A 22,194-nucleotide genomic window follows, 5' to 3' on the forward strand; every position below is an offset into this window, starting at 1 on the left:
TGTTTTGCAAGAGTTTTTGCATATTTCAAACAAAGCTTGTTAACGTGAAAGGATAATGAGCATTTGCAGACAGTGATAAAGAAGAGTACATTTGAGTTTGTATTAAATGGGTGTATGTTAGTACCGGAACCTGTTGGTATTTTATAGTATTTGTCTGTAAGCGTGAATTGTTACATTGGACTTGCAGTGCAGAAGCTTGGGTTGTAATATTAGTCTTCCAGGGTATAGCCACTAATTGACTGAATCCGCTCGCATAGAAAATAGATTTCTTAACTCTGCAAGTTGTTTCACATATATGGTATGTATTGTCTTCCTGCAGGTGTTAAAGGTAAATTTGCTTGGGCACAGAAAACGAATTATGGCATCCCTTGCAGATCGACCCCTTGAAGAGCCACCACCACAGAAGCCACCGCGATTCTCTCAGCTTAAAGTAAGCATCCACCGTGTAGGATAAATAGACAAAATTAGTCCTATTATGAGAATCCTCTCTGCCAATACATTAGGATCCCAGCCTATGCTCCTAGGAGGCTTCTGTCTATAAACCTATGCATGGGGCCACAGATACAGAACATGTGTACTCCTATTCTCATAGATTCTTCCACATGCAGATTCCTCACCTTCTGAATATCATGAGAAATGTTTATAGCGCTCACATTGATAACCGTTCGCTTTTTCCATGTCCTTTGATGGTGATCTGGAGCTGCTCTGTGATTTCTTCATGTTGTCTCTAATATTTCCTCTCAAAATTCATAGTACAGTGCTTGGGATGTCACCCCTAAAAGGTAGGCTTTAATCACTGGCACTCCCGCAACGAAGTCTGTATGTGGTGCCTGGGGCTGAAGCATTACTCAAAAGTTGCCTTTACATCTTGTTCTGTCACATTTGCTGTGCATTCAGAGGTCAAATGTCAGACTCTCTCTTCCGAGGGAGCTTGTTGTAGAGTTTTCTTTCTCTGAATTCAAAGTGAGAGAATTCATGTGATAATCCTGCAGAATAGCCATGTAAGAGGGTGTAGGATGTTTTTTTTCTAGCACAACAAAAAAATTAACTGTGCTAATGTTTCAGAGTACGTTTGAATTAAAACAAATGAAGCACTTTTTTGAAGTTCTGAAGTGTGGTAGAAACAAATGTTTGAATACAATTAAAAGCCATCATTACACTAGGTGATTATATTTGCACACAGTATCGTGTGTGTGCAGCAAAACTGTATTGAGAATGCAAGTTTCCCGTTAATAAATTATTTACTGGTCGATCTAGAGAGCTTGCAACTTAACCAATTAGTCCATAACCCCACGCATAGGTCTTGGCGTACTCTTGAGCTTGTTTTTCAATATTCTGGAATTTTGCGGTTAAGTTACTTCTTTCTTTGAGCTGTTCGCATCATCTCAACATTCCCATAATGCTCAGCAAGGTATTGGTAGGCCACTATTCCACTACCACCTGGTCGTGCCAGTGGGCGAAAGTGACCACTGCATGGTTTTGTCAAGCTTTTGAAAATGTTTGCTTAATTTTAGATGAATGTATAGATAAGGCTATGGCTGACTGGATCAGAGGAGCTTTAGACCAGATTGCCCCCTTTGTCAAACGGATTTCCTGAAGGCAAAGCCGTTCTGCTTGTTGGTTTAATTAAGATCTATTGGCTATGAAAAAGAACTGCAAGTGTCAGGAGCGCCTCCGACGTAAAACATATGATCCATCGTTTAGAGCAGATTACCTAGCTGCTCTGAAGCACTACCATCATCACATCAAACTATCTCAGCAAGACTTTTATGCAGTCAAAATTCAGTCAGCCTCTAACACCTTAAGAGAAGTTTTCTCTATGGGTAATTCACTCACTTCACTCTCTCTATTTTCGTCTTCTTGCCATCTGTGGAGAGCTGTAATGATTTTGTCTCTTTCTTCTCTCAAAAAGTTAATATTTACGCTTCTTTTTCTGCTAAAGCCAGAAATTCATCTTGCTGGAGTGTGTGGTTTGACACGTCTGATGATAGCTCCAGGAATTCAATGCCATTAGTTAGCTGATATGGCTGTGCTATGCTCCTCAGTGAAATTGTGATCTCCTGTAGACCCAGTATCTCCTTCTATTTTAGAACAAGGCTAAGTGGTGGTTCAACCAGTTTTGCGTGACGGTCTAAAATGCTTGTTGTCTTCAGGCTGTGTTCCCAGAGATGGAATCACACAATAGGTTGTTCCTTTTCTAAAGAAACCCCTGCTTGACCTCTGAAGCCTGAGAATTACCACCCAGTTTCTCTCTTACCTTTCTTTTCCAAGATCATTGAGAAACCTGTGAATAAGCAGCTCTCAAACTATATTGCACATACTGGCCTGCTTCATAGTGTTCAGTTGGGCTTTTGGCCATCTACAGTACTGAATCCGTGTTACTGCTAGCTACAGAGTCAGTGCACCAGATCTTGGACTCAGGTGATTCTGTGGCAATCATTATGTTGGATCTCAGTACCGCTTTTGACACAGTAGCCCATCATATTTTGTTAGACATATTGTGGAAAATCGTCATTGGTCTTGCCTTGGTTGGCCTCTTTTTTGCAGGCTCGAACTTTTCTGGTTTCTCAATCTTTTATTCGAAGGTGTTTCCACTACATCAATGAGTGCCTCAGGGGAACTCCCTTAGTCTCTTTTTAAAATGTATGTCCGCCTCCTGGCTGATGTCATAGAATGCTATGAATTTACCAATATTTCATATGCGGATGACACTCAGTTTATTGTCACTCTTTCCCAAAAACTATAACACCATTTCCCAACTGCCTTTCAGAAGTAGCCAGTTGAATGAATAATAACTGTTTCAAATAAAATGCTGTAAAGACCGGTACTGATTTTGGGCATCCAGACCAATATTTGGTCCAATGCTTGGTGTCATACTAGGTTAGGTCTGCTGCTCCTTCCGAAACCAAAAGTAACAAATCCTGGTATTTGGCTGGATCAGAAATTGTCTTTTGACAATCAAATCAACTCGCCAGGAAATGTTTTAGGCTATTGAAAATATTAGGATTTCTGTCAGTATCAGCTCAGAAAACTGTAGTTCAAGTGGTAATCCTCTCCAGGCTCCACTACTGTCATGTCACCTAACCTGGCCTTGCCAAATCACTACTCAGTAGACTACAACGTGCTCAAAACTCTGCTGCACACCTACTGTTAAATCTCCCTAAACGCGCCTCCATTGGTACAGGTATGGGCAAACTTCACTGGCTCCGGGTTAAGCAAGGAATTGTGTTTAAAGCTCTCTGCTATTGCTATAAGGCATTATCTAGCACTGGCCCATGTTACTCTAAGCTTTGAATGCACCTTATGTCCCAGTTCAGAGCCTTGGATCATCTGAAGCTAAGTTAGCCACTGTCCCTAAATGTAAAAAAGTTAGAATCGGAGGCAGTTCCTTTAGTTACTTGGCACCAAAGATCTGAAACTTTGTCCCAAACTATTCGACCCGCTCCATCTGAAGCTTCTTTTAGGAAAAAATGTAAAACCTGATTCCTTATTTCTGGCTTTAATCTTTAATATCGTTTGTGCACGCACCTCACAGGAACAAATTCTTCGCGCCGGGACACCTGATTTGAAGTAGCTATGCGCTTTATAAATTGCACTTATTAAATATTATAATTAAATCAGTGCACATATAATTGTCATTTCAATTGAGAATGTCTGGTTTTTAATGTGCGCTACCCCACCGTGCCTACTCCACGCAACGCCTCTCCACTCCACTTATTTTTACGACACAACACTCCACTCCACTGTATGTCACGCCACTCAATTCTTCACCGCTCCACACTAAGATACTCTGACATGCCACGCCAGTCGACTCCACACCACTCCAATCTACGCCACTCAGTCCACAGCATAACATAGCACTCCATTCTACTCCCCTCAACTCCGCTTACCTCACTCCGCCCCACTACTCACTCCACAACATGCCACTCCATTGTACGCCCCTCCCCCCCCTTACTCCCCTCCAGTCTATCCCACTACACTCCAGTGTTCCCCAATCTGCTCCACCCCACTTCGCTACAATCTACCCCACTCCACTACATGCACGCCAGTTTGCCCCCTCCAATCTACCCCACCCCAAATACCCTACCCCACTCCAATTTAAACCAATCTATGCCAATCTAGCCCAATGTACCCCATTCTAACCCAGTCTACAACACCCCATTCCAATCTATCCCAATCCATTCCACTACGATCTACCCCATTCCACCCTACCCCAATTCAACCCTCCCTACCCCACTACACTCAATCTAACCCAATCGACCCCACCACAGTCTACCCTACTCTAGACCAATCAACTGCACTCCACTCAAATCTACCCCACTCTGCTCCATTCAAATCCACCAAACTCAACTGTACCTCAATCCACACCACTCTACCCCACCTGAATCTACCCTACCTTAATCTACCCCACTCAACTCCATTCCACTCCACCCTACCCCAGTTCCATTTAACCCACTCTATTCTAATTTAACCCGCTCTATTCTAATTTAACCCGCTCTATTATAATTTAACCCACTCTATTATAATTTAACCCACTCTATTCCAATGTATCCCACCCTATTCCAATTTATCCCACCCTATTACAATGTATTCCACCCATTCCAAATTGGCCCACTCTATTCCAAATTGGTCCACTCTATTCCAATTTGGCCCACTCTGTTCCAATTTAGCCCACTCTGTTCCAATGTACACCACTTCATTCCAAACTCTTCTGCAATGTGTCCAACTCCTCACCACTCTAATCTACCTCACTCCAATCTACCTCACTCCACCGCAGTCAACTCCACCGCAGTCAACCCTACTCCAATCTACCACAGTCAACCCCACCTCACTCCTCTCCAAGCTCACACACTTCAATCGACCCAGTCTACTCCACTCCATTCTAATCTACTCCACCAAATGTACCCCACTCCATTCCAATCTACCCCACTCAAATCTACTACACTCCACAAACATCTTCCCCACTCCACTCTAACCCTCTCCACCCCATCCCAATCTACCCAACCCCAATCTACCTCACTCCAGTCTACCCTACTCCAGTCTTCCCCTATGTACTCCACTCCAGTCTACCCCATTCCAACCAATTTCCCCACTCTACCCCACTCCTCCCACGCCACTGCAATCTACCCACCCACTCTACCCCACCCCAATCCAACCCACACACATTTACCCCAGTCCAAACTACCCCTCTCCAATCATCCCTCTTCAGTCTACCCCTCTTCAATTTCCCTGACTCCATTCCAATCTATCCTACTCTAATACACCCAATGTACCGCACTCCGCCCTAATCACCCCTACATTCCACACCTATCTACCCCACTTCACTCTTCCCCACTCCACTCTTCCCCACTCCACTTCAGTCTTCCCCAATCTATCTCACTCCACTCCAATATATCCAACTCTACTCCACTCCACTCTACCCCCAACCTACCCCACTCCAATTCACCCAATCTACCCCATTCCACTCACCCCAATCTACTCCACTCCACTCTAATCACACACATGCCACCCAAATCTACCCCACTCCGGTCCAATCTAACCCACTCAACCCCAATCCATCTCACTCCAATCAAGCCCAACCCTACCACACTCCACCCCAAACTTCCCTACTCCAGTCTACCCCATTCAATCCGCCCACTCCAATATACCCCACTGCAATCTATCCAACCCTAACCCAATCTACTCCACTCCATCTACCCATCCCAATCCACACCACTCTATCCAACACCTCACCAATCTACCCCACTACAAACTTTCCCACCCCACTCTATCCCCTTCGCACCAGTTTACTCAACCCCACTCTACCCCACTCTTCTCCAATCTACCCCACTCTTCTCCAATCTACCCCACTCCATTCATCCCCTCTCCACCCTACTCCATTCCAGTCTACCTCAATCCACTGCACCCACTCTTCCCCAATTTACCTCACGCCAATCTATACCACTCTACTCTAATCTACCCCTCGCCACCCCTATCTACTCCACTTAACCCCAACCAACCCCAATTTATTCTACCCCACTCACATCTACCTCACTCAAATCTATCCCAATCTACTCAACTTTACCCTATCTACCCCCACTCTACCCCACTCTAATCTACCCCACCCCATCGCAATCTACGCCACTCCGAACGACCCCAATCTACCCCCACACCATTCTACCCTACTATATTCCACCCAGTAAACCCCACTCCAGTGTACTCCTCTCTACCCAAGCCCACCTCACACTTCCCTTATCTACCCCAATATATCCCACTCCACTCTGATCTACCCCATTCTAATCTAACCCATAGGCGAGACCTGTTGGTTTTGCCAGTGCTTCTTTGTTTTGTGAAGACAACATCCGTTAAAAGGTGCTGCGAGAGTGGTTCAAAGTAAGGAAGCTGTGGGAGCTACTGTTAGAAAAGAAGTAAGTGTTACTTCCCTTTGGCAGCAACCTTGGTGGCTAATTTGATAGCTGCCACAGAAAACTTAAGGTGCTTCTTCCTCCCTTGTTGTACTGATACTATTGGATAATAGTTATTTTTAGCACTGTCCTTCATGCCCTGTGCCTCCATTGTGGCATGGTAAATAGGCAAAACTGACCTCACTGGTGCATGAGGTCCTGTTATCAAAGTCTCTGGCCTCCCTTTCTGTGAATTCTCAAGACGCCATGAGTTACAGTGAGAAGCACTACCCAGTGCCAGTGCTGGACATTGAATGAATATTGTTTCAGTTCCAGTCTGGGTAAAGGTTCAAAGTAATGAATATGCAGGAGATGACGGAAAGAAACTTAACTAAAGGTAAGCAACATGTTACTCTTCATCTTGGTTATCTCTATTTATTTATTTATAGTCTCTAATTCATGAGCAACTACTCCCCCCCCCCCACCTTTAAAATCAGAGGAAGCATTGCTGTAAACTGAAGTTGTTTCCATACCTGAAATACACAGATCTGCCACCTAAATGTTTTTATGTGCATCCTGTGTACATGACTCCTATTGAGTGAATTCATTACCTCACTTAATGAGGAGCGCAAGTACTACTCTATTAGGGATGATTTATTTGACCTATGCATAAAATATTGACTGCACTGGGTGATGCAGCTGAATTTTAAAATAGGGCCATTTTGTCTTTTGTTAAGAAATAACAATGCATTACCCCATAAAAGATTCTGCATTTAAGAAAAAACTATTTTTGTTAATGTTTGTTTCTGGCTATGAAAACAACATGGCTGTTGCTAAAGTCATGAAATAGCAACAGCAATAAAATGTTTAAAGGCTGTGTATTGAAACATATTAAGAGTAAATGCTACAATGTTTCTGTGAAACCAGTGTGTGTGTATCTATATTCTCTGTCATAATGAGTGGTACTCGTTCTGCAGAAATCAAATCCTATGAATAAGGTAGACTCCCCTCATCACGTTTGTAATGCCCACGTCTCTAGCTGTCAAAATTCCATTAATTTAATGTAATTGCTCCTTTAAATTAAACCCCGCCTTTTATTCATCATCAAACCGGATCAAAATAGAGGGAATCCACTAGTTGGTTGAGATCTTTTTCTTGAGCCAATGGACACCCCTTCCAAAGAGGAAATACTTCCTAATTGTTAAAAGAACTCTCTCTCATTAGAAATACGTAGTGGCATGCATCACCAACGATCCCTTACTCAGACACCTATTGTGTCTGGGTGGGCTCAACCTTAAAATGAAGGGAGCTCTGATCTAGAGGTGTGAGTAGTGGGATCTGAAAACATCAGGATTAAAATCGCTTTGAGTGCCCTTTCCTCAATTTAATGTTTTGGAAGGCCCCTGAGCAAGGCTAGATACATGACTGATGCTAGTAGGGACAATTAGTGATCCTCTGAATTACAATCTGGGTCTACTTGTTTAATCCCAATTGAGTCTCATGGCTTTCTTCAGGACCATCAACACCAGACCCCTATAATTTATTCTTGGGAATTTCCTCTTATATGCTACCCCTAGGGAAATTTTCCCTGTTCAATTAGCTACAGCCTGCTGGAAAAACACATGGTTAGACATTCCACATTTACACACCAACAGGGTTCATTGTCCTTTTCATAATCAAATCCTTGGGCATCCTGTGTCCCATAGGGTACATACCCTGGAGTCACATACTCGTCAATAGATTGCACCCCAATTCTGAGCACATTTCATCCTTCAATTTCTTGTATGTTCTTTACCACCTGATCAAAAGAAGTTTTGTATTCTGGATTGTCATTCACGTTTTACATATTGTTTAATATCGCAACAGCACAGTTTCTGTTAACTTTGCTGTTTATGTACAATGGAAAATATATATTGCCATTCCTGGATTTGTTGACTATTTTGGTATAAAGGAATTAGCTGCGTCTTAAGGATTGGGATGGCTACGAATTACAACAATGTGTTTCCAAGCAGCACCCACAATAGTCATCATTCACAAAACATTACAAAGATGAACCCAGCTAGTAGATGGCGGATTGATGCTCAACATTTGAATGCAATTTAATATAGATGTCAAGTAGACAAACGTTTACTGCAAGTAAGTAGATTGCTTCTTTTAATACAGTTATGCAGCTGTAGGGAAACCAAATCTTGTTTACCTGAAAGCTAATAAATGCTCTGTTTTGTCTGAAAAACGTTGTCACGCATAACAAAGGTCCTGCAATAATAGGACTGGCAAACTAGTAATACAGTGGCTAATAACCAGCACGCACAGCCAATTTTAGTGATTAATGTATTGTTTTTTATTCAAAAGCTTTGCCCTTGCTTCTTCGTAATTGTTGACCTCCACTGATTGTATTGGTGTATCAGGAAAGAAATCTAAAATAAAGCCAGAATAATGTACCAACCATTGGATAACTTTCAGCAGTGAAATAGCTTAAGCATTTAAATTATTTAGTTCGAGGCATGTTTGAGTGGATAGCTCTCCACTTTCAATGTAAAATGCAGGTGTTCACTTTTTGTAAATCAAAATAGGCATTTTCTATTAGTAATAGAGTGAGTTGGAATATGTATCATACTACAGTAATGGAGATAAATTCTGGTGACTAAATCTTGATGCTTGTTGAAATCTGGTTGTTTTTGTTGCCATCTAGATATTTGACTTTCCCATGAAGAAACTAAAAAACCGCCCTTCCACCCGTCTTGAGAATTTAAGCATTTCTAAGCGATACAAAAGGGAATGATGGACGGAGCGTTTGAGCGAATCAAACACCCCCAGTCAACTGATCTGGGTATAATCCATCACCATTCTTTAGCTCACTCAGCCACCCCAGTTCAGATATGGCCATATGCAAATCAGTCTGACCCTGTGCCTCATGGGAACAGTCCAGCCCGAACTGCCAAGCCATGTCTTCCCTGGACCGGAAACAAGCATCCTGGGACCGGTTTCGGATTCATAATCCTCATTAGCCAGGCTATCTTGAATCCAGTGGCCAAGTGAGCAAGGGACACACGTCTGAGCATACCCTGCCAATTTAGGGTAAACAATGCGATACAAAAGGGGATGATGGACGGAGCGTTTGAGCAAATCAAACACTCGTCCCCAGTCAACTGATCTGGGTTTAATCCATCACCATTCTTTAGCTCACTCAGCCACCCCAGTTCAGACATGGCCATATGCAAATCAGTCTGACTCTGTGCCTCATGGGAACAGTCCAGCCCGAACTGCCAAACCATGTCTTCCCTGGACCGGAAACAAGCATCCTTGGACCGGTTTCGGATTCATAATCCTCATCAGCCAGGCCATGTCTGAACTGGGGTGGAGGAGTGAGCTAAAGAATGGTGATGTATTAAACCCAGATCAGTTGACTGGGGGTGAGTGTTTGATTTGCTCAAACGCTCAGTCCATCATCCCCTTTTGTATAACTTTAGCATTTCTGCCGTTCTTGAAACCTTACTCCTTTTTGCACCGCGTTCCATTTCTCTCTCTCCTCCAATTTCTGCCTTATTCCATTAAAGTAATTCTGTTTCTTCAAAGAAATGTTCCGTTACATCAAAGGTTGTTTATTCCTTTCTAACTGGCTCTCCTTTTTGTCTATGTTTATTTCTTTCGAGTAGGATCTTCAGTCCCAGGGGTCCCACCCCTTGAGCCTGTACGAGTCGTGCACATGGAAGTCCACCGAGCATTTACTCCCACCAGGGGATGCTGGGCGTAGGCGGCAGGATGGCTCCCATGACTTGGCATCACACCATAGAGTTGACAGAGCTGCATCTCAGGTCAGAACCATTTTGGGCATTTCTTTTCTCTTTTCCTAGGGTTGAGCATCCCTGATTCTTATTGTAAAGCGCTCTGATATCCTTCTGGATCTTGTTCGCGCTATATAAAACTTTATAAATAAATACGCTTTTTTATATGTAGAACTGTCAAATTGCTAAGAGTTGAACTATCTAGATTTCTCTAAAATGTTGTTCCAACCGGGTTCTAGATTTTTTCTACTCAATTTACTGCATCCAACAAAATATTCCAGATTAAGGCAGGGCTCACAGTATTATCAAATGGCAAAGCATGCAGTGCATCTATTTAGCTTGAGTCAGTTGAAGTTTCCATATTTTTGTCTTTACAAGTGATAGTCTTCTTGTAGCAATAGTTGTTTCTTATACTAATCAATGATCAATTCTTTTCTGCTGTGAGGCCTTGACCTTGTTGGTTGGGATTTCGTTTTTAAGGCCTATCCCAGAGAAGAAGGAATTGAATTTTCGTTCTTCCTCGTGCGTCACTATAACAGTATTAGTGAGATTGCTTCCTCTTTGAACCTGGTGCATAGTAGAATTGTACGTTCCTGGGATAAACCTGAGAACATTTAAACCATAGAAATTCTGACAATCACACACAAGATTCCAAATGCTACTTATAATTATCAGTGTCTTGTAATTAGTTATTTCTTTGTTTTTAATTGCTTTGTCTTTCGTATTTGACCCCCAGTGGCACCTTTTTTTAAAATTAAATATAATGGTTCCATGTATACTACATGCTGCCTCTGTGGGTTGTAGGATAGGAGAATGGAAAAGTTGCACTGTGCTTTCTTGCATTTTGACCAATATTATGAAGGTGTTGGAAAGAGCACGGTTATTAATCACACAATTTTAGAGGCAACGTGTACCAATCTCTTTATCACTGTGAGCTCTCCTGGTTGGTTGTGATGGGCAGGTGTACAGCAAAGGACTTTCGGAGAAGGAACAAGCATTTGCAATGCAATAGGTCACGCAGCATTAAAGTTTGTTATTGCCATTGTGTATGACAATGCGTTGCATCAAATTTGTTTAAAAACTTTGAATTGGTGTATGTCAGTTGTTGCTCATAATATGCAACGTTGGCAATAATATAGACTGCTAGTTTTGCAGTTATAAGCATATATTGTAAGTATGTGTTTTTATGATACAATGTGTGTGTAGTTGTGTGTGGTTGTTTGTGTGGTTGTGTGTATAGTGGTGTGTGTGTGGTTGTGTGTGTCAAGGGACAAGCACATTACAAGTTGGCGTTTCTATATTGAAATAAGTAGCTAACAATGAAAACTGAATTATGTTTGGGAGCAGCCCTGCTCTGGGTAATGTGAGCTGCAGGGAAACTAATCCTGAGGAGAGGGGGAGGTGCAGCGTGTGATCTTCAGCAGCCCGCAGCCTGAGCTGCCCTCTCACAACAACTGCAGCCTCCAGCTTGTATTTACACACACGGAGCAGGCAGGAGCCGAAGTCCGGGGTCATACAGAGAGCAGGCAACACTACCGGCTGGGACATCTCAGCCAGCAGGCGGCATCGGATCTACAAGAGAGCAGGCAGAAACTTTACTCGGTGACCACAAAGGGAGCAGGCAGAAACTTCATCTTGGGGCAGAGAGAGAAAACAGGCAGTAACTTGAGCCTGGTGTCACGGAGAGAGAAGGCAGTCTGGGACCACACACGCTGCAACCTGTTGCTCTGGAGCAGGCAGCTGCCGGGATCCACATATACAAAGGAGGCAGATCCCGTAGCCTTGGGGCACTCGGAAAGCAGGCAGGTATTCCAGACTGGTTTTGCCTAGTCAAAGATCAAGTGACACTTTTAGACCAAAATATTCCAATATTTGGAGTATTCTTTTACCTGCTTCTAAGACATTTTTAATGACTGATTTCTCTTTTCTGATTCTACTTTCTTATTGGCCAATGATTATTCTTGTTTGCAGAGGTTTTTTTATGACAAAATGCAGACACTTCTTTAAAATGACAGAAAAATATCTTAAAACTTTAACCACCTGCTCAATAAACTAAAATCGTTTACATTAATCCTGCAACAAAAAGTGGTTTTAGTGCACAGTGGCAGTGGAGCTGCCATGATTGATTTAACAAAGATTCCACTACCCTTTTACTCTGCGCCTGTAAACCAAGGATATGTTTAAAAGCGTCCTGAAGCACATGTTCCTTGTTATTGATCTTAGGCAAAACAAAATCAAAAACCAGTTATTATTATTGTAACTCTTCTTGTGGTACAGCTGTCATTTCTAAACGGTGTAAATAAAAGTTGAAGAGGTAGCCCACCATAATAATACTCTTGCCACTTGCCCCCACAATGACGGCACGGAAGAGGACCTGCTGCCGATCCTAAACCAAACTCATCCCGAGCTCGACAGATGACACACTACGAAATTACAACAGCTCAACGGTTTGTCCTGCAGTCTGTCTCTAATCCTGTGCCTTTACCACTTTGCAACTATTAGCAGAGGCTCCATTTGTTTGTGGTTCGGACTCTGATCCTGTGCCAGAGCAAGATGTGCTTCTGGATGTTAATGATGATGATGAAAATGAAGTGATGGGGAGGGTTTGCCCCCTTATTTAAACCAATTAAGCCTTGTACCTTGATTTATAAAGCACCAATGGGTTTGACACCTCCCCAAAGAAAGAGCTTATTTCAACACATTGACCACCAATACCTCATTCTTAGAGTTTTTCGGAGGTCACGTATTGACAGGAAGCCAGGCAACCTGTGTTGGGACGGGGGAGGGGTCGCAAAAAGACAGGAAGCAGACGAGAGCCTACCCCGCGCTCCTGTGCTCGTGAAGCCAGCCGGAAGTTAGCGTGTGAGCTAGCGTCGCTTTCGTGCTCTTGGAGAGACCCGCCGGCTGCCGAGAATGACCCGCTGACGAGGGAGAGAGGGACAACCAGCGTGGTATGCTGTACCTTTACCAGGAAGAGCAACGTCTGCCAGGTGATGCGGCGAGTAACGCAGCCGGTAGCAGTGGAAGAGCAAGGTGTGTGGGGACGGGGGTGTGTGTGTGCGCGTCTGTCTGTCTGTGTGCGTGTGTATGTGCCTGCGTGTGTTTCCGGCACCCTGACCACAGTCCCAATGGAGCGCGTGTTCGAGCGCACGTCCTGATCCGATTCCTGAGGCTGCGTGTGCCCATATCCTGTCTCCCTTTTAGGGCCCTTGGAGCAGACTCAACAACTATAGGTCTCGCAGGCGACCGTGCTTTCGCGCTGTATCGCCAGGTGCGAGGCCTAAAAAGCAGGATAAGTGATGAGTAAAGAATTAGAGTTTGAGACTTGGTTAGGATCGAGATCAGGGTGTGCCATTGAGAGGAAGCTGGGGCTGAAAATGAAACTTGTGTCATTGCCTGCAATTGCTCATAAATGGGGTTGGGCCATAGTATGAGCTCTTTGCAGTTAATCTAATTCTTAGCAAACTGACTGTTAACGAACAGTCCATATTCTTCACAAAAAGAATATTGCAGTTTATATTTTAGCCACAGACTTCACAAAACTGACTTCCTTATTCTTCGTCACAGGATCAAATCTACAGATCAAGATTTTTGATGTTTTGGTTCTACTTATTCTTTCAACATGGTTTTCAACAGTAACAATTACAGTCTAGTCAATCTATAAAGCAAAGGTCATCTGTTGGACAGGCCACGTGAAGGGCTTGCTCCCTCCCCGCATGACAAGGCCCGAGCCCGGCCCTCCAGGTGTAACCCACAGTAACCACCCGCTCCACGTCTCATACGGGACCCCTACCCCCGGACATCCCTGCATCATGGGCCCGGATCACTACCGGCCCCCTCGCCCGGCCTGGGCGCCATCTTGGACAGTGCACCACGAGGCCGCGTGGCCTCCGATCGACCCTAACACTGGGCCTGGCCAGGCCCCGACATCCCGGCACCACCATCCACCCAGGAGGTGAACGGACCACTTGGCAGGTCAATGGGAGAAAGGAGTGTCGATGGCTCTCCCCCGCCAGGTGCCGATCGCCCCCAGCTCCCCCAGGCGCTGGCTCCACCCCCCTGCTGGGTGTCTGGACTCCCGACCTCCAAGTGCGAGGGTCCGGACATCAAAGGGCGCCAGACCTATAACTGGGGCAGCTCCAGAGCAGGAAGGCAGTTGTATCCTGGAGTCGAGAGACGCAGTGAAGAACTCATCCTTGACGGACTACCGGCGCTGCCGTAGCCCTGCCTTGCGAACTATCGACCTGCCTGCTGGCGCTGCCGCAACCTTCTGAAACCTTCATCGTCGTCGGGACCTGCTGGCGTGGCCGCGGACCGTTTGTAACCACCACCTTCATCGGGACCTGCTGGCTCCGCCGCGGACCGTCACTACCTTCAACCATCCCGGGACCTGCAGGCTCCGCCGCGGCCCGATCATCTAGAACGCCGAGCTCGAGGATTGTGAGCTATTTCATCTACCAGATTGGTAACAAGACTGTCCCGCTACCCCTTTCCCAACCAAGAGACTAGAATAGAATAGAGGGGACCCCTGAGTCCAGACCTCCTTGTACCATCTCACCGTACTTAAAGAATTGCTTATAAAGTAACGTTGAACCGTATCCTTGTGTGGTGTACATCTGTGGGGGGGAAGTTACTTGTCTGTACGATCGTTGGAGACTGCTCTCCCCGGAGACCTCTCCCCTTGTCCTCGGCCGACCCTCCCGGTCCGTCTAACATTGGTGGCCAGCGGCGCGATCCGAATCAACGCGTAATCGTACAGAGAGTAGCTCACCCCACGACAAAACCACAATGTCAACCAAAGAAAGCGGATCCACCGAAAGATTCCAGATAGAGAAATTGGAAGAATACAGCCATCGTGAGTTGAAACAATTCTGCATTGAACTAGGTATCGCTACCACCGGTCTGAGTACGAAAGACGATTTTAAGCACGCCATTGAGTCATGGGCAGAAACCGGGGCCGTCAGACCCCCGGACCAAAATGTCGCAGCAACAGAGAAAGACACCACGGCTCCCGAGGAGCGAAGAACGGGTCTCTCGCAAGATGAGATCCACGAACGAGAAAGAAACCGACTACATGAACTAGAAATGGCCCGGCTCAAAATGGATGGCGAACTCAAATTAGCCGAACAAAAACTGAACCTAGAACATCTGCGGCTCCGAGAAGAACGGGAAGAGAAACAGAGACAAAGAGAACTCGAAGAGAAGAGGCTGGCGTATGAACACGAGCGCAAACTTGCTGAGATAGACTTACGCAAGCAGAACAAAGAATTAGGGGTGCCCGAGCAACCGCGCACCCCGGGGGCAACAGAAAAGAAGGTACACATCCCCAAGGATGTCGTTAGAGAATATTTCCGAGATGACGACATACAGCAATGGTTCAAGGCCTACGAGATCGCTATGACCTCCCACCGGATCGATCGAAGCGACTGGGGAGCCGGTCTATGGGGGAGGTTCGTCAATGAGGGCCGCAATGCCCTACTACAGCTCCCAGACCATCTGATGACCTCCTATGACCACATGAAAGCTACCCTCCTCACCCGCTATGGGCTCACACCCGAGATGTACCGCCAGAGGTTCCGAGATTGCACCCGGATCCCGGGTACCACTTGGGTGGAATACGTGAACTATTTCAGCCGAGCCTTCGAGGGTTGGATCAAGGGAAGCAACGTAACGACCTACGAGCAACTCTTCAATCTCATGGTATGGGAGCATCTATCAAACAACTGCTTCGTCGAGCTCAGGCAGCACCTCCTCGACAGTAAACTGACTGATCCACGGCAGCTTGCCGCCGAGGCTGACCGGTGGGAAATTACCCGAGTAGGCCGAAATGGGTCACATGAACAGAACCGGAACAACCACGGTCAGCACCGTCCCCGAGGAGGAGGAGGGGGCCAGGGACGAGGAAGAGACAACGCCCCGGCCGCTCCCGCTACCAGCACCCCACCCCCGGCCAACCGGGGCAACACCCCGGCGCGGCCGGGATACAGAGCCAATGTCACGTGTCACCGATGCCAGCGAGTCGGCCACTACGCAAACGACCCGAATTGTCCACAGAGTCAGACTCCGAGACCCCGCCAGATGGCTGCCGCCGCCCTGGGGGAAGAACAAATCTCCGAAGAACAAGAGGAGTGCGAGCAAGAACACCAAGAGTGGGAACCAGCCGCCATGGTTCTAGCGTGCCTAGGGGGAAAAGACATGGTCCCGCGGGTCCCCCTACCCGCCAACACCCGGAAGTACAGTCAGTGGGTGAACATTAATGGACGCAGGGCCGAAGCCCTACGTGACACCGGGGCCAGTGTAACAGCCGTCCGCTGTCACCTGGTGACCCCAGAACAGATCCTGCTGAACGTTCTCTGCCCTGTCCGTTCAGCCGACAATTCGGAGAGTCTATGTCGGATGGCCTGCGTCCCCTTCGAGTGGGGAGGAGTCTCCGGCATGTTGGAAGTGACGGTCCGAGATGATGCCCCCGTAGACTGTCTCCTGGGAAATGATCTTGAGAGTTCCCCGTGGGCCGCCGTAGAGGGAAGAGAGCACCTGGGGATGTTGGGCATCCCGGACTGGGCATGCGTAACCACCCGGTCCATGGCTGCCCGTGCCATCCCCCGACCCGAAGAACCTGAATGGCCAGCACCTCCTCCCCCGGTCGCCCCAGCAGAAGACACCGACCGGGCCGTCCCCCCAGAGCAAACTACCGAGGGGCTCGTTCAACCTCAGGACCTTCCCGACCTGGCTCAGTGGCGTCAGGAGGGGGGGCCCACCCAGGAACAGTTTTGCCACGAGCAGAAGACCTGTCCCTCCCTCGAGGGACTCCGCCAACAAGCCCTCGCCCAGAGTGCGGGGGACACCTCCGGAACCCATTGGGTTTATTGGGACAATGACCTGTTGTACAGCGAACAGAGAATCGCAGAGTTAGGGGCCAGTCGAGTGCTAGTGGTGCCCCTCCGCTTCAGAGACTTCTTGCTAAACCTGGCCCACGATGTCCCCCTGGCTGGCCACCTGGGTCAGGACAAAACCTACAGTCGCCTGGTGACCCACTTTTTCTGGCCCAAGATGAGGAACGACGTACTCCAGCACTGCCGATCTTGCCCCACGTGCCAGGCCAGCGGGAAGAGCGGCCGCAAGCTCAAAGCACCTCTGCAACCTTTTCCCGTGGTCACCACCCCGTTCGAGAGGGTGGGGATAGACATTGTGGGGCCCCTGGACCCCCGTACAGCGCAAGGACATCGGTTCATCCTGGTCCTGGTGGACCACGCCACCCGCTACCCCGAGGCTGTTCTCCTGCGAACCGTGACAGCCCCGGTAGTCGGCCGGGCCTTGATGGGGATCTTCTCCCGGGTGGGCTTCCCCCGAGAAGTCGTCAGCGACAGGGGCACAAACTTTATTTCAAAATACATGAAGTCCCTCTGGCAACAGTGTGGGGTCATCTACCGATTCACGACCCCCTATCACCCTCAAGGAAACGGACTAGTTGAGCGGTTCAACCGCACGCTCAAAGGGATGATTGGGGGGTTGGAAGAGCCCCTCCGTCGCCAGTGGGATGTGCTACTGCCGTGCCTCCTCTTTGCCTACCGAGAAGTCCCCCAGAAGTCCCTTGGCTTCAGCCCGTTCGAACTCTTGTATGGACACCCTGTGCGAGGGCCGCTCAGCCTAGTCAAAGAAGGTTGGGAAATGCCCCCTCTAAAGAACCCTCCAGATGTTTTCAAATACCTCCTAACCCTCCGCAACCAGACCAGACGGTTCAGAGAAATGGCAAAAGCAAACTTGGAGGCCAGTCAGGAAGACATGAAAAGGTGGTACGATCAAAATGCCTCCTCCATCGAATTTGAACCTGGCCAACAAGTGTGGGTAATGTCTCCCACCGAACCGTGTGCCCTGCAAGACAAGTGGACGGGGCCCTTCAAAGTAGTCGAGCGCAAAAGCCCTGTCACCTATCTCATCGATATGGAATCTTCACGGAACCCTCTCCGGGTCCTCCACGCCAATAGACTGAAACCCCACTTTGTGCGCTCAGAGCTCAGCCTCCTGATGGCAACAGACAATGGAGCCGAGGAGGACTCCGAACCCCTCCCGGACCTCCTCCGGACTCGGGAGAAGGACGGCTCCGTGGATGGGGTCCGACTCTCGGAGGCCCTCACCCTGGAACAACGCCAAGGCTGCCGAGACCTCCTGCTGCAGTTCGCCACCCTGTTCTCCCTCACCCCAGGGGTCACCCCCTGGTGTTTACACGACGTGGACACTGGAGACAGTCCCCCTATCCGCCAGCAGGCCTACCGCGTACCAGATCGGGTACGGGCTTGCATCCAAGAGGAGGTGTCCAAGATGCTCACGCTCGGGGTCATCGAGCCCTCAGACAGCCCCTGGGCCAGCCCAGTGGTACTGGTCCCCAAAGCGGCCGCCCCCGGCACCACGCCTGAGCTCCGGTTCTGCGTCGACTACCGGGGCTTGAATGCGGTCACCAGAACGGACGCACACCCCATTCCCCGAGCAGATGAACTAATCGACCGCATGGAAGCTGCCCGCTACCTCAGCATCTTCGACCTGACAGCGGGCTACTGGCAGATCGGTCTCACACCCCGGGCCCAAGAACGATCTGCCTTCTCCACCCCTGATGGCCACTATCACTTCAAGGTCATGCCATTCGGCATGAAGAATGCCCCAGCAACATTTCAGCGGCTAGTAAACCAGGTCCTGGCGGGACTCGAAGAATTCAGCGCCGCCTACCTGGACGATATCGCTGTGTACAGCTGCCACTGGTCCGACCACCTCCACCACCTCCGAGAGGTGCTACAGGCCCTCCAGCGAGCTGGCCTCACGATCAAGGCCAGCAAATGCCAAATTGGCCAAGGGTCCGTGACCTATCTCGGGCACCAGGTGGGAAACGGTCTGGTGGCCCCTCTGCAACTCAAGATCGCTGCCATCCAGTCTTGGCAGCCCCCCATCACCCAGACCGAGGTCCGCGCCTTCTTGGGACTCACAGGCTACTACAGGCGGTTCGTGAGGGACTATGGCAGCATTGTGGGGCCCCTCACGGAACTCACATCCAAAAACCAACCAAAGAAGGTCAACTGGACCCCAGACTGTCAAGCGGCCTTCGAGAAGCTGAAGGCCGCCATGTGCTCCGCCCCTGTGCTCCAGGCCCCCGACTACAGTCGGGAATTTATCGTCCAAACGGATGCCTCCAACCATGGCATTGGGGCGGTCCTTTCCCAGTTGAACCCCGAAGGACTTGACCAGCCAGTGGCTTTCATCAGCAGACGGCTCCTGGCCCGAGAACAACGCTGGAGCACCATCGAGAGGGAGGCCTTCGCTGTGGTGTGGGCCCTCAAAAAGCTCCGGCCTTATCTCTTCGGCACCCACTTCCGGGTACAGACCGATCATCGGCCCTTGCAGTGGCTAATGCAGATGCGGGGGGACCCCCGAAACTACTGCGTTGGTCCATCTCCCTGCAGGGGATGGACTTCACTGTGGAACATCGACCTGGGCAAGACCACGCCAACGCAGATGGCCTGTCACGCTTTTTCCGCCTCGACGAGGAGAGTCCCCAAGAGGATGGGTGACTCTCCCCGCCTTCAGCTGGGGGGGACGCATGTTGGACAGGCCACGTGAAGGGCTTGCTCCCTCCCCGCATGACAAGGCCCGAGCCCGGCCCTCCAGGTGTAACCCACAGTAACCACCCGCTCCACGTCTCATACGGGACCCCTACCCCCGGACATCCCTGCATCATGGGCCCGGATCACTACCGGCCCCCTCGCCCGGCCTGGGCGCCATCTTGGACAGTGCACCACGAGGCCGCGTGGCCTCCGATCGACCCTAACCCTGGGCCTGGCCAGGCCCCGACATCCCGGCACCACCATCCACCCAGGAGGTGAACGGACCACTTGGCAGGTCAATGGGAGAAAGGAGTGTCGATGGCTCTCCCCCGCCAGGTGCCGATCGCCCCCAGCTCCCCCAGGCGCTGGCTCCACCCCCCTGCTGGGTGTCTGGACTCCCTCATCCCGGACCTCCCGACCTCCAAGTGCGAGGGTCCGGACATCAAAGGGCGCCAGACCTATAACTGGGGCAGCTCCAGAGCAGGAAGGCAGTTGTATCCTGGAGTCGAGAGACGCAGTGAAGAACTCATCCTTGACGGACTACCGGCGCTGCCGTAGCCCTGCCTTGCGAACTATCGACCTGCCTGCTGGCGCTGCCGCAACCTTCTGAAACCTTCATCGTCGTCGGGACCTGCTGGCGTGGCCGCGGACCGTTTGTAACCACCACCTTCATCGGGACCTGCTGGCTCCGCCGCGGACCGTCACTACCTTCAACCATCCCGGGACCTGCAGGCTCCGCCGCGGCCCGATCATCTAGAACGCCGAGCTCGAGGATTGTGAGCTATTTCATCTACCAGATTGGTAACGAGACTGTCCCGCTACCCCTTTCCCAACCAAGAGACTAGAATAGAGGGGACCCCTGAGTCCAGACCTCCTTGTACCATCTCACCGTACTTAAAGAATTGCTTATAAAGGAACGTTGAACCGTATCCTTGTGTGGTGTACGTCTGTGGGGGGGAAGTTATTTGTCTGTACGATCGTTGGAGACGGCTCTCCCCGGAGACCTCTCCCCTTGTCCTCGGCCGACCCTCCCGGTCCGTCTAACATCATCCATGTGCAGTTCACACAGATGTAAGTGAGTGAATGTTGGCTGTTTACGATAAAGCCCATGTCACACTGTGGTGAGATAAGCAGGTTGGCCAAGTTTACCACTGAATGCAAGTTTGTACAACCTAATCTGTTTCTGTTTTACAGGAGGATCGTCGTGAGTCCAAACTCACTTTGAGGCCCCCAAGCCTCGCTACTCCCTATGCACCGCTACAAAACTGGCAGCACCAGCCTGAGAAACTTATTTTTGACTCGTGCGGCTATGAGGCAAATGTAAGTTGGTAGAAATAAACGTGTCTCATGTAAATGTCCTGTTGTATATTGCAGCTTAGCCACCCTAACGAGGATAGTTTCTGTGTACTTGTGATCCCCTGAGGCGTGAGCCGGGGGTTCCAGGTTGCTGTTTACGCTTTTAAAACTGTGTTTAGTTATAATTTTAGTGTTTTATAATTTGGACCCTCCATTCAGTGGATTCTACTTTTTTAATCATACCACTCTTGTTGCACTGCAATTCTTCACCCCCACTAGGAGGAAGCGCCGCTGACGCGCTCTCCGAGAGGGTACCGCCATCTTGGGTGAATACCAGGGCAGCGCTCTAGTTGTTAGTCGATCCCCTACCCCCCTCCATTACTATAAGATGAACGTTTGGCCCCGACGGCGCAGCGGGCGGGCGCAGCGGGCGCGCCAAAGGCAAGCCCGTCCGCGCCAAAGGCAAGCCCGTCCGCGCCACGGCGGAGGCAGGCGCTGGCCACGCTGGACAAATTCCATCCACTCATGTATAATGGAGGTGATCTGTTAGCATATAAGGCCACTGATAAATGTTCATGTTGCCCTCCCATGGAGCAGATATGGGGTCCTTTCTCATGTATAACCTGCAAATGGACCTCCCCTTGGCCCCAACTTGAGTCTCTGCCAGGCACCATCCCTCTGAGGTTAAGTCCTCCCAAATTTAAGGGCGGACTAATCAATGCACACTCAAAGTGCTGCCACAGTCAAGACGTCAGAGATCTTATCTTTGACCGGGATCTTGAGACCTGGCTTAATGACACTTCCAACCCTGATTTGGCGATCGCTCTACCTGCTGATTTCACCATCTTCAGGCAGGATAGACCGATCGGAGGATGGGGAGGGGTGGCCTTAATCATTAGAAGCTCCCTTAAATGCCTTAAATTTGACTTAGGACCTCTTAAAGGCGCAGAGGGAATAGACTTTTTCGATCACATTGACTGCATCTGCCTCATTTTCGGGAGGCTTGGTCTATCTCCCCCCAGGCAATGCCACCCCATTTTTGGACTCTCTTGGGGACAGCCTAGATATGCTCCTGCTACGCTTCCCTCATTTTACACTTATGGGAGATTTCAAACTTCATCTGGAATCCAAAAACAATGC

General features: G+C 48.8%; 1 protein-coding gene across 8 annotated transcripts in view; it reads left to right on the forward strand.

The window, feature by feature from the left end:
- ANKS1A (ankyrin repeat and sterile alpha motif domain containing 1A) overlaps positions 1-22,194 on the forward strand; it is a 1,304,293-nt gene that overhangs the window by 1,080,428 nt on the left and 201,671 nt on the right. For all 8 annotated transcript variants that reach the window (XM_086923222.1, XM_086923220.1, XM_086923226.1 and 5 more), the window contains 3 exons: positions 320-430; positions 10,040-10,198; positions 20,953-21,078. In XM_086923222.1, the coding sequence (XP_086779348.1) occupies positions 320-430; positions 10,040-10,198; positions 20,953-21,078 (396 nt within the window). The remainder of the gene's footprint in view (positions 1-319; positions 431-10,039; positions 10,199-20,952; positions 21,079-22,194) is intronic.

The sequence above is a fragment of the Lissotriton vulgaris genome, chromosome 5, assembly GCF_964263255.1.
Source record: "Lissotriton vulgaris chromosome 5, aLisVul1.2, whole genome shotgun sequence".
In the NCBI taxonomy this organism is placed as follows: domain Eukaryota; kingdom Metazoa; phylum Chordata; class Amphibia; order Caudata; family Salamandridae; genus Lissotriton; species Lissotriton vulgaris.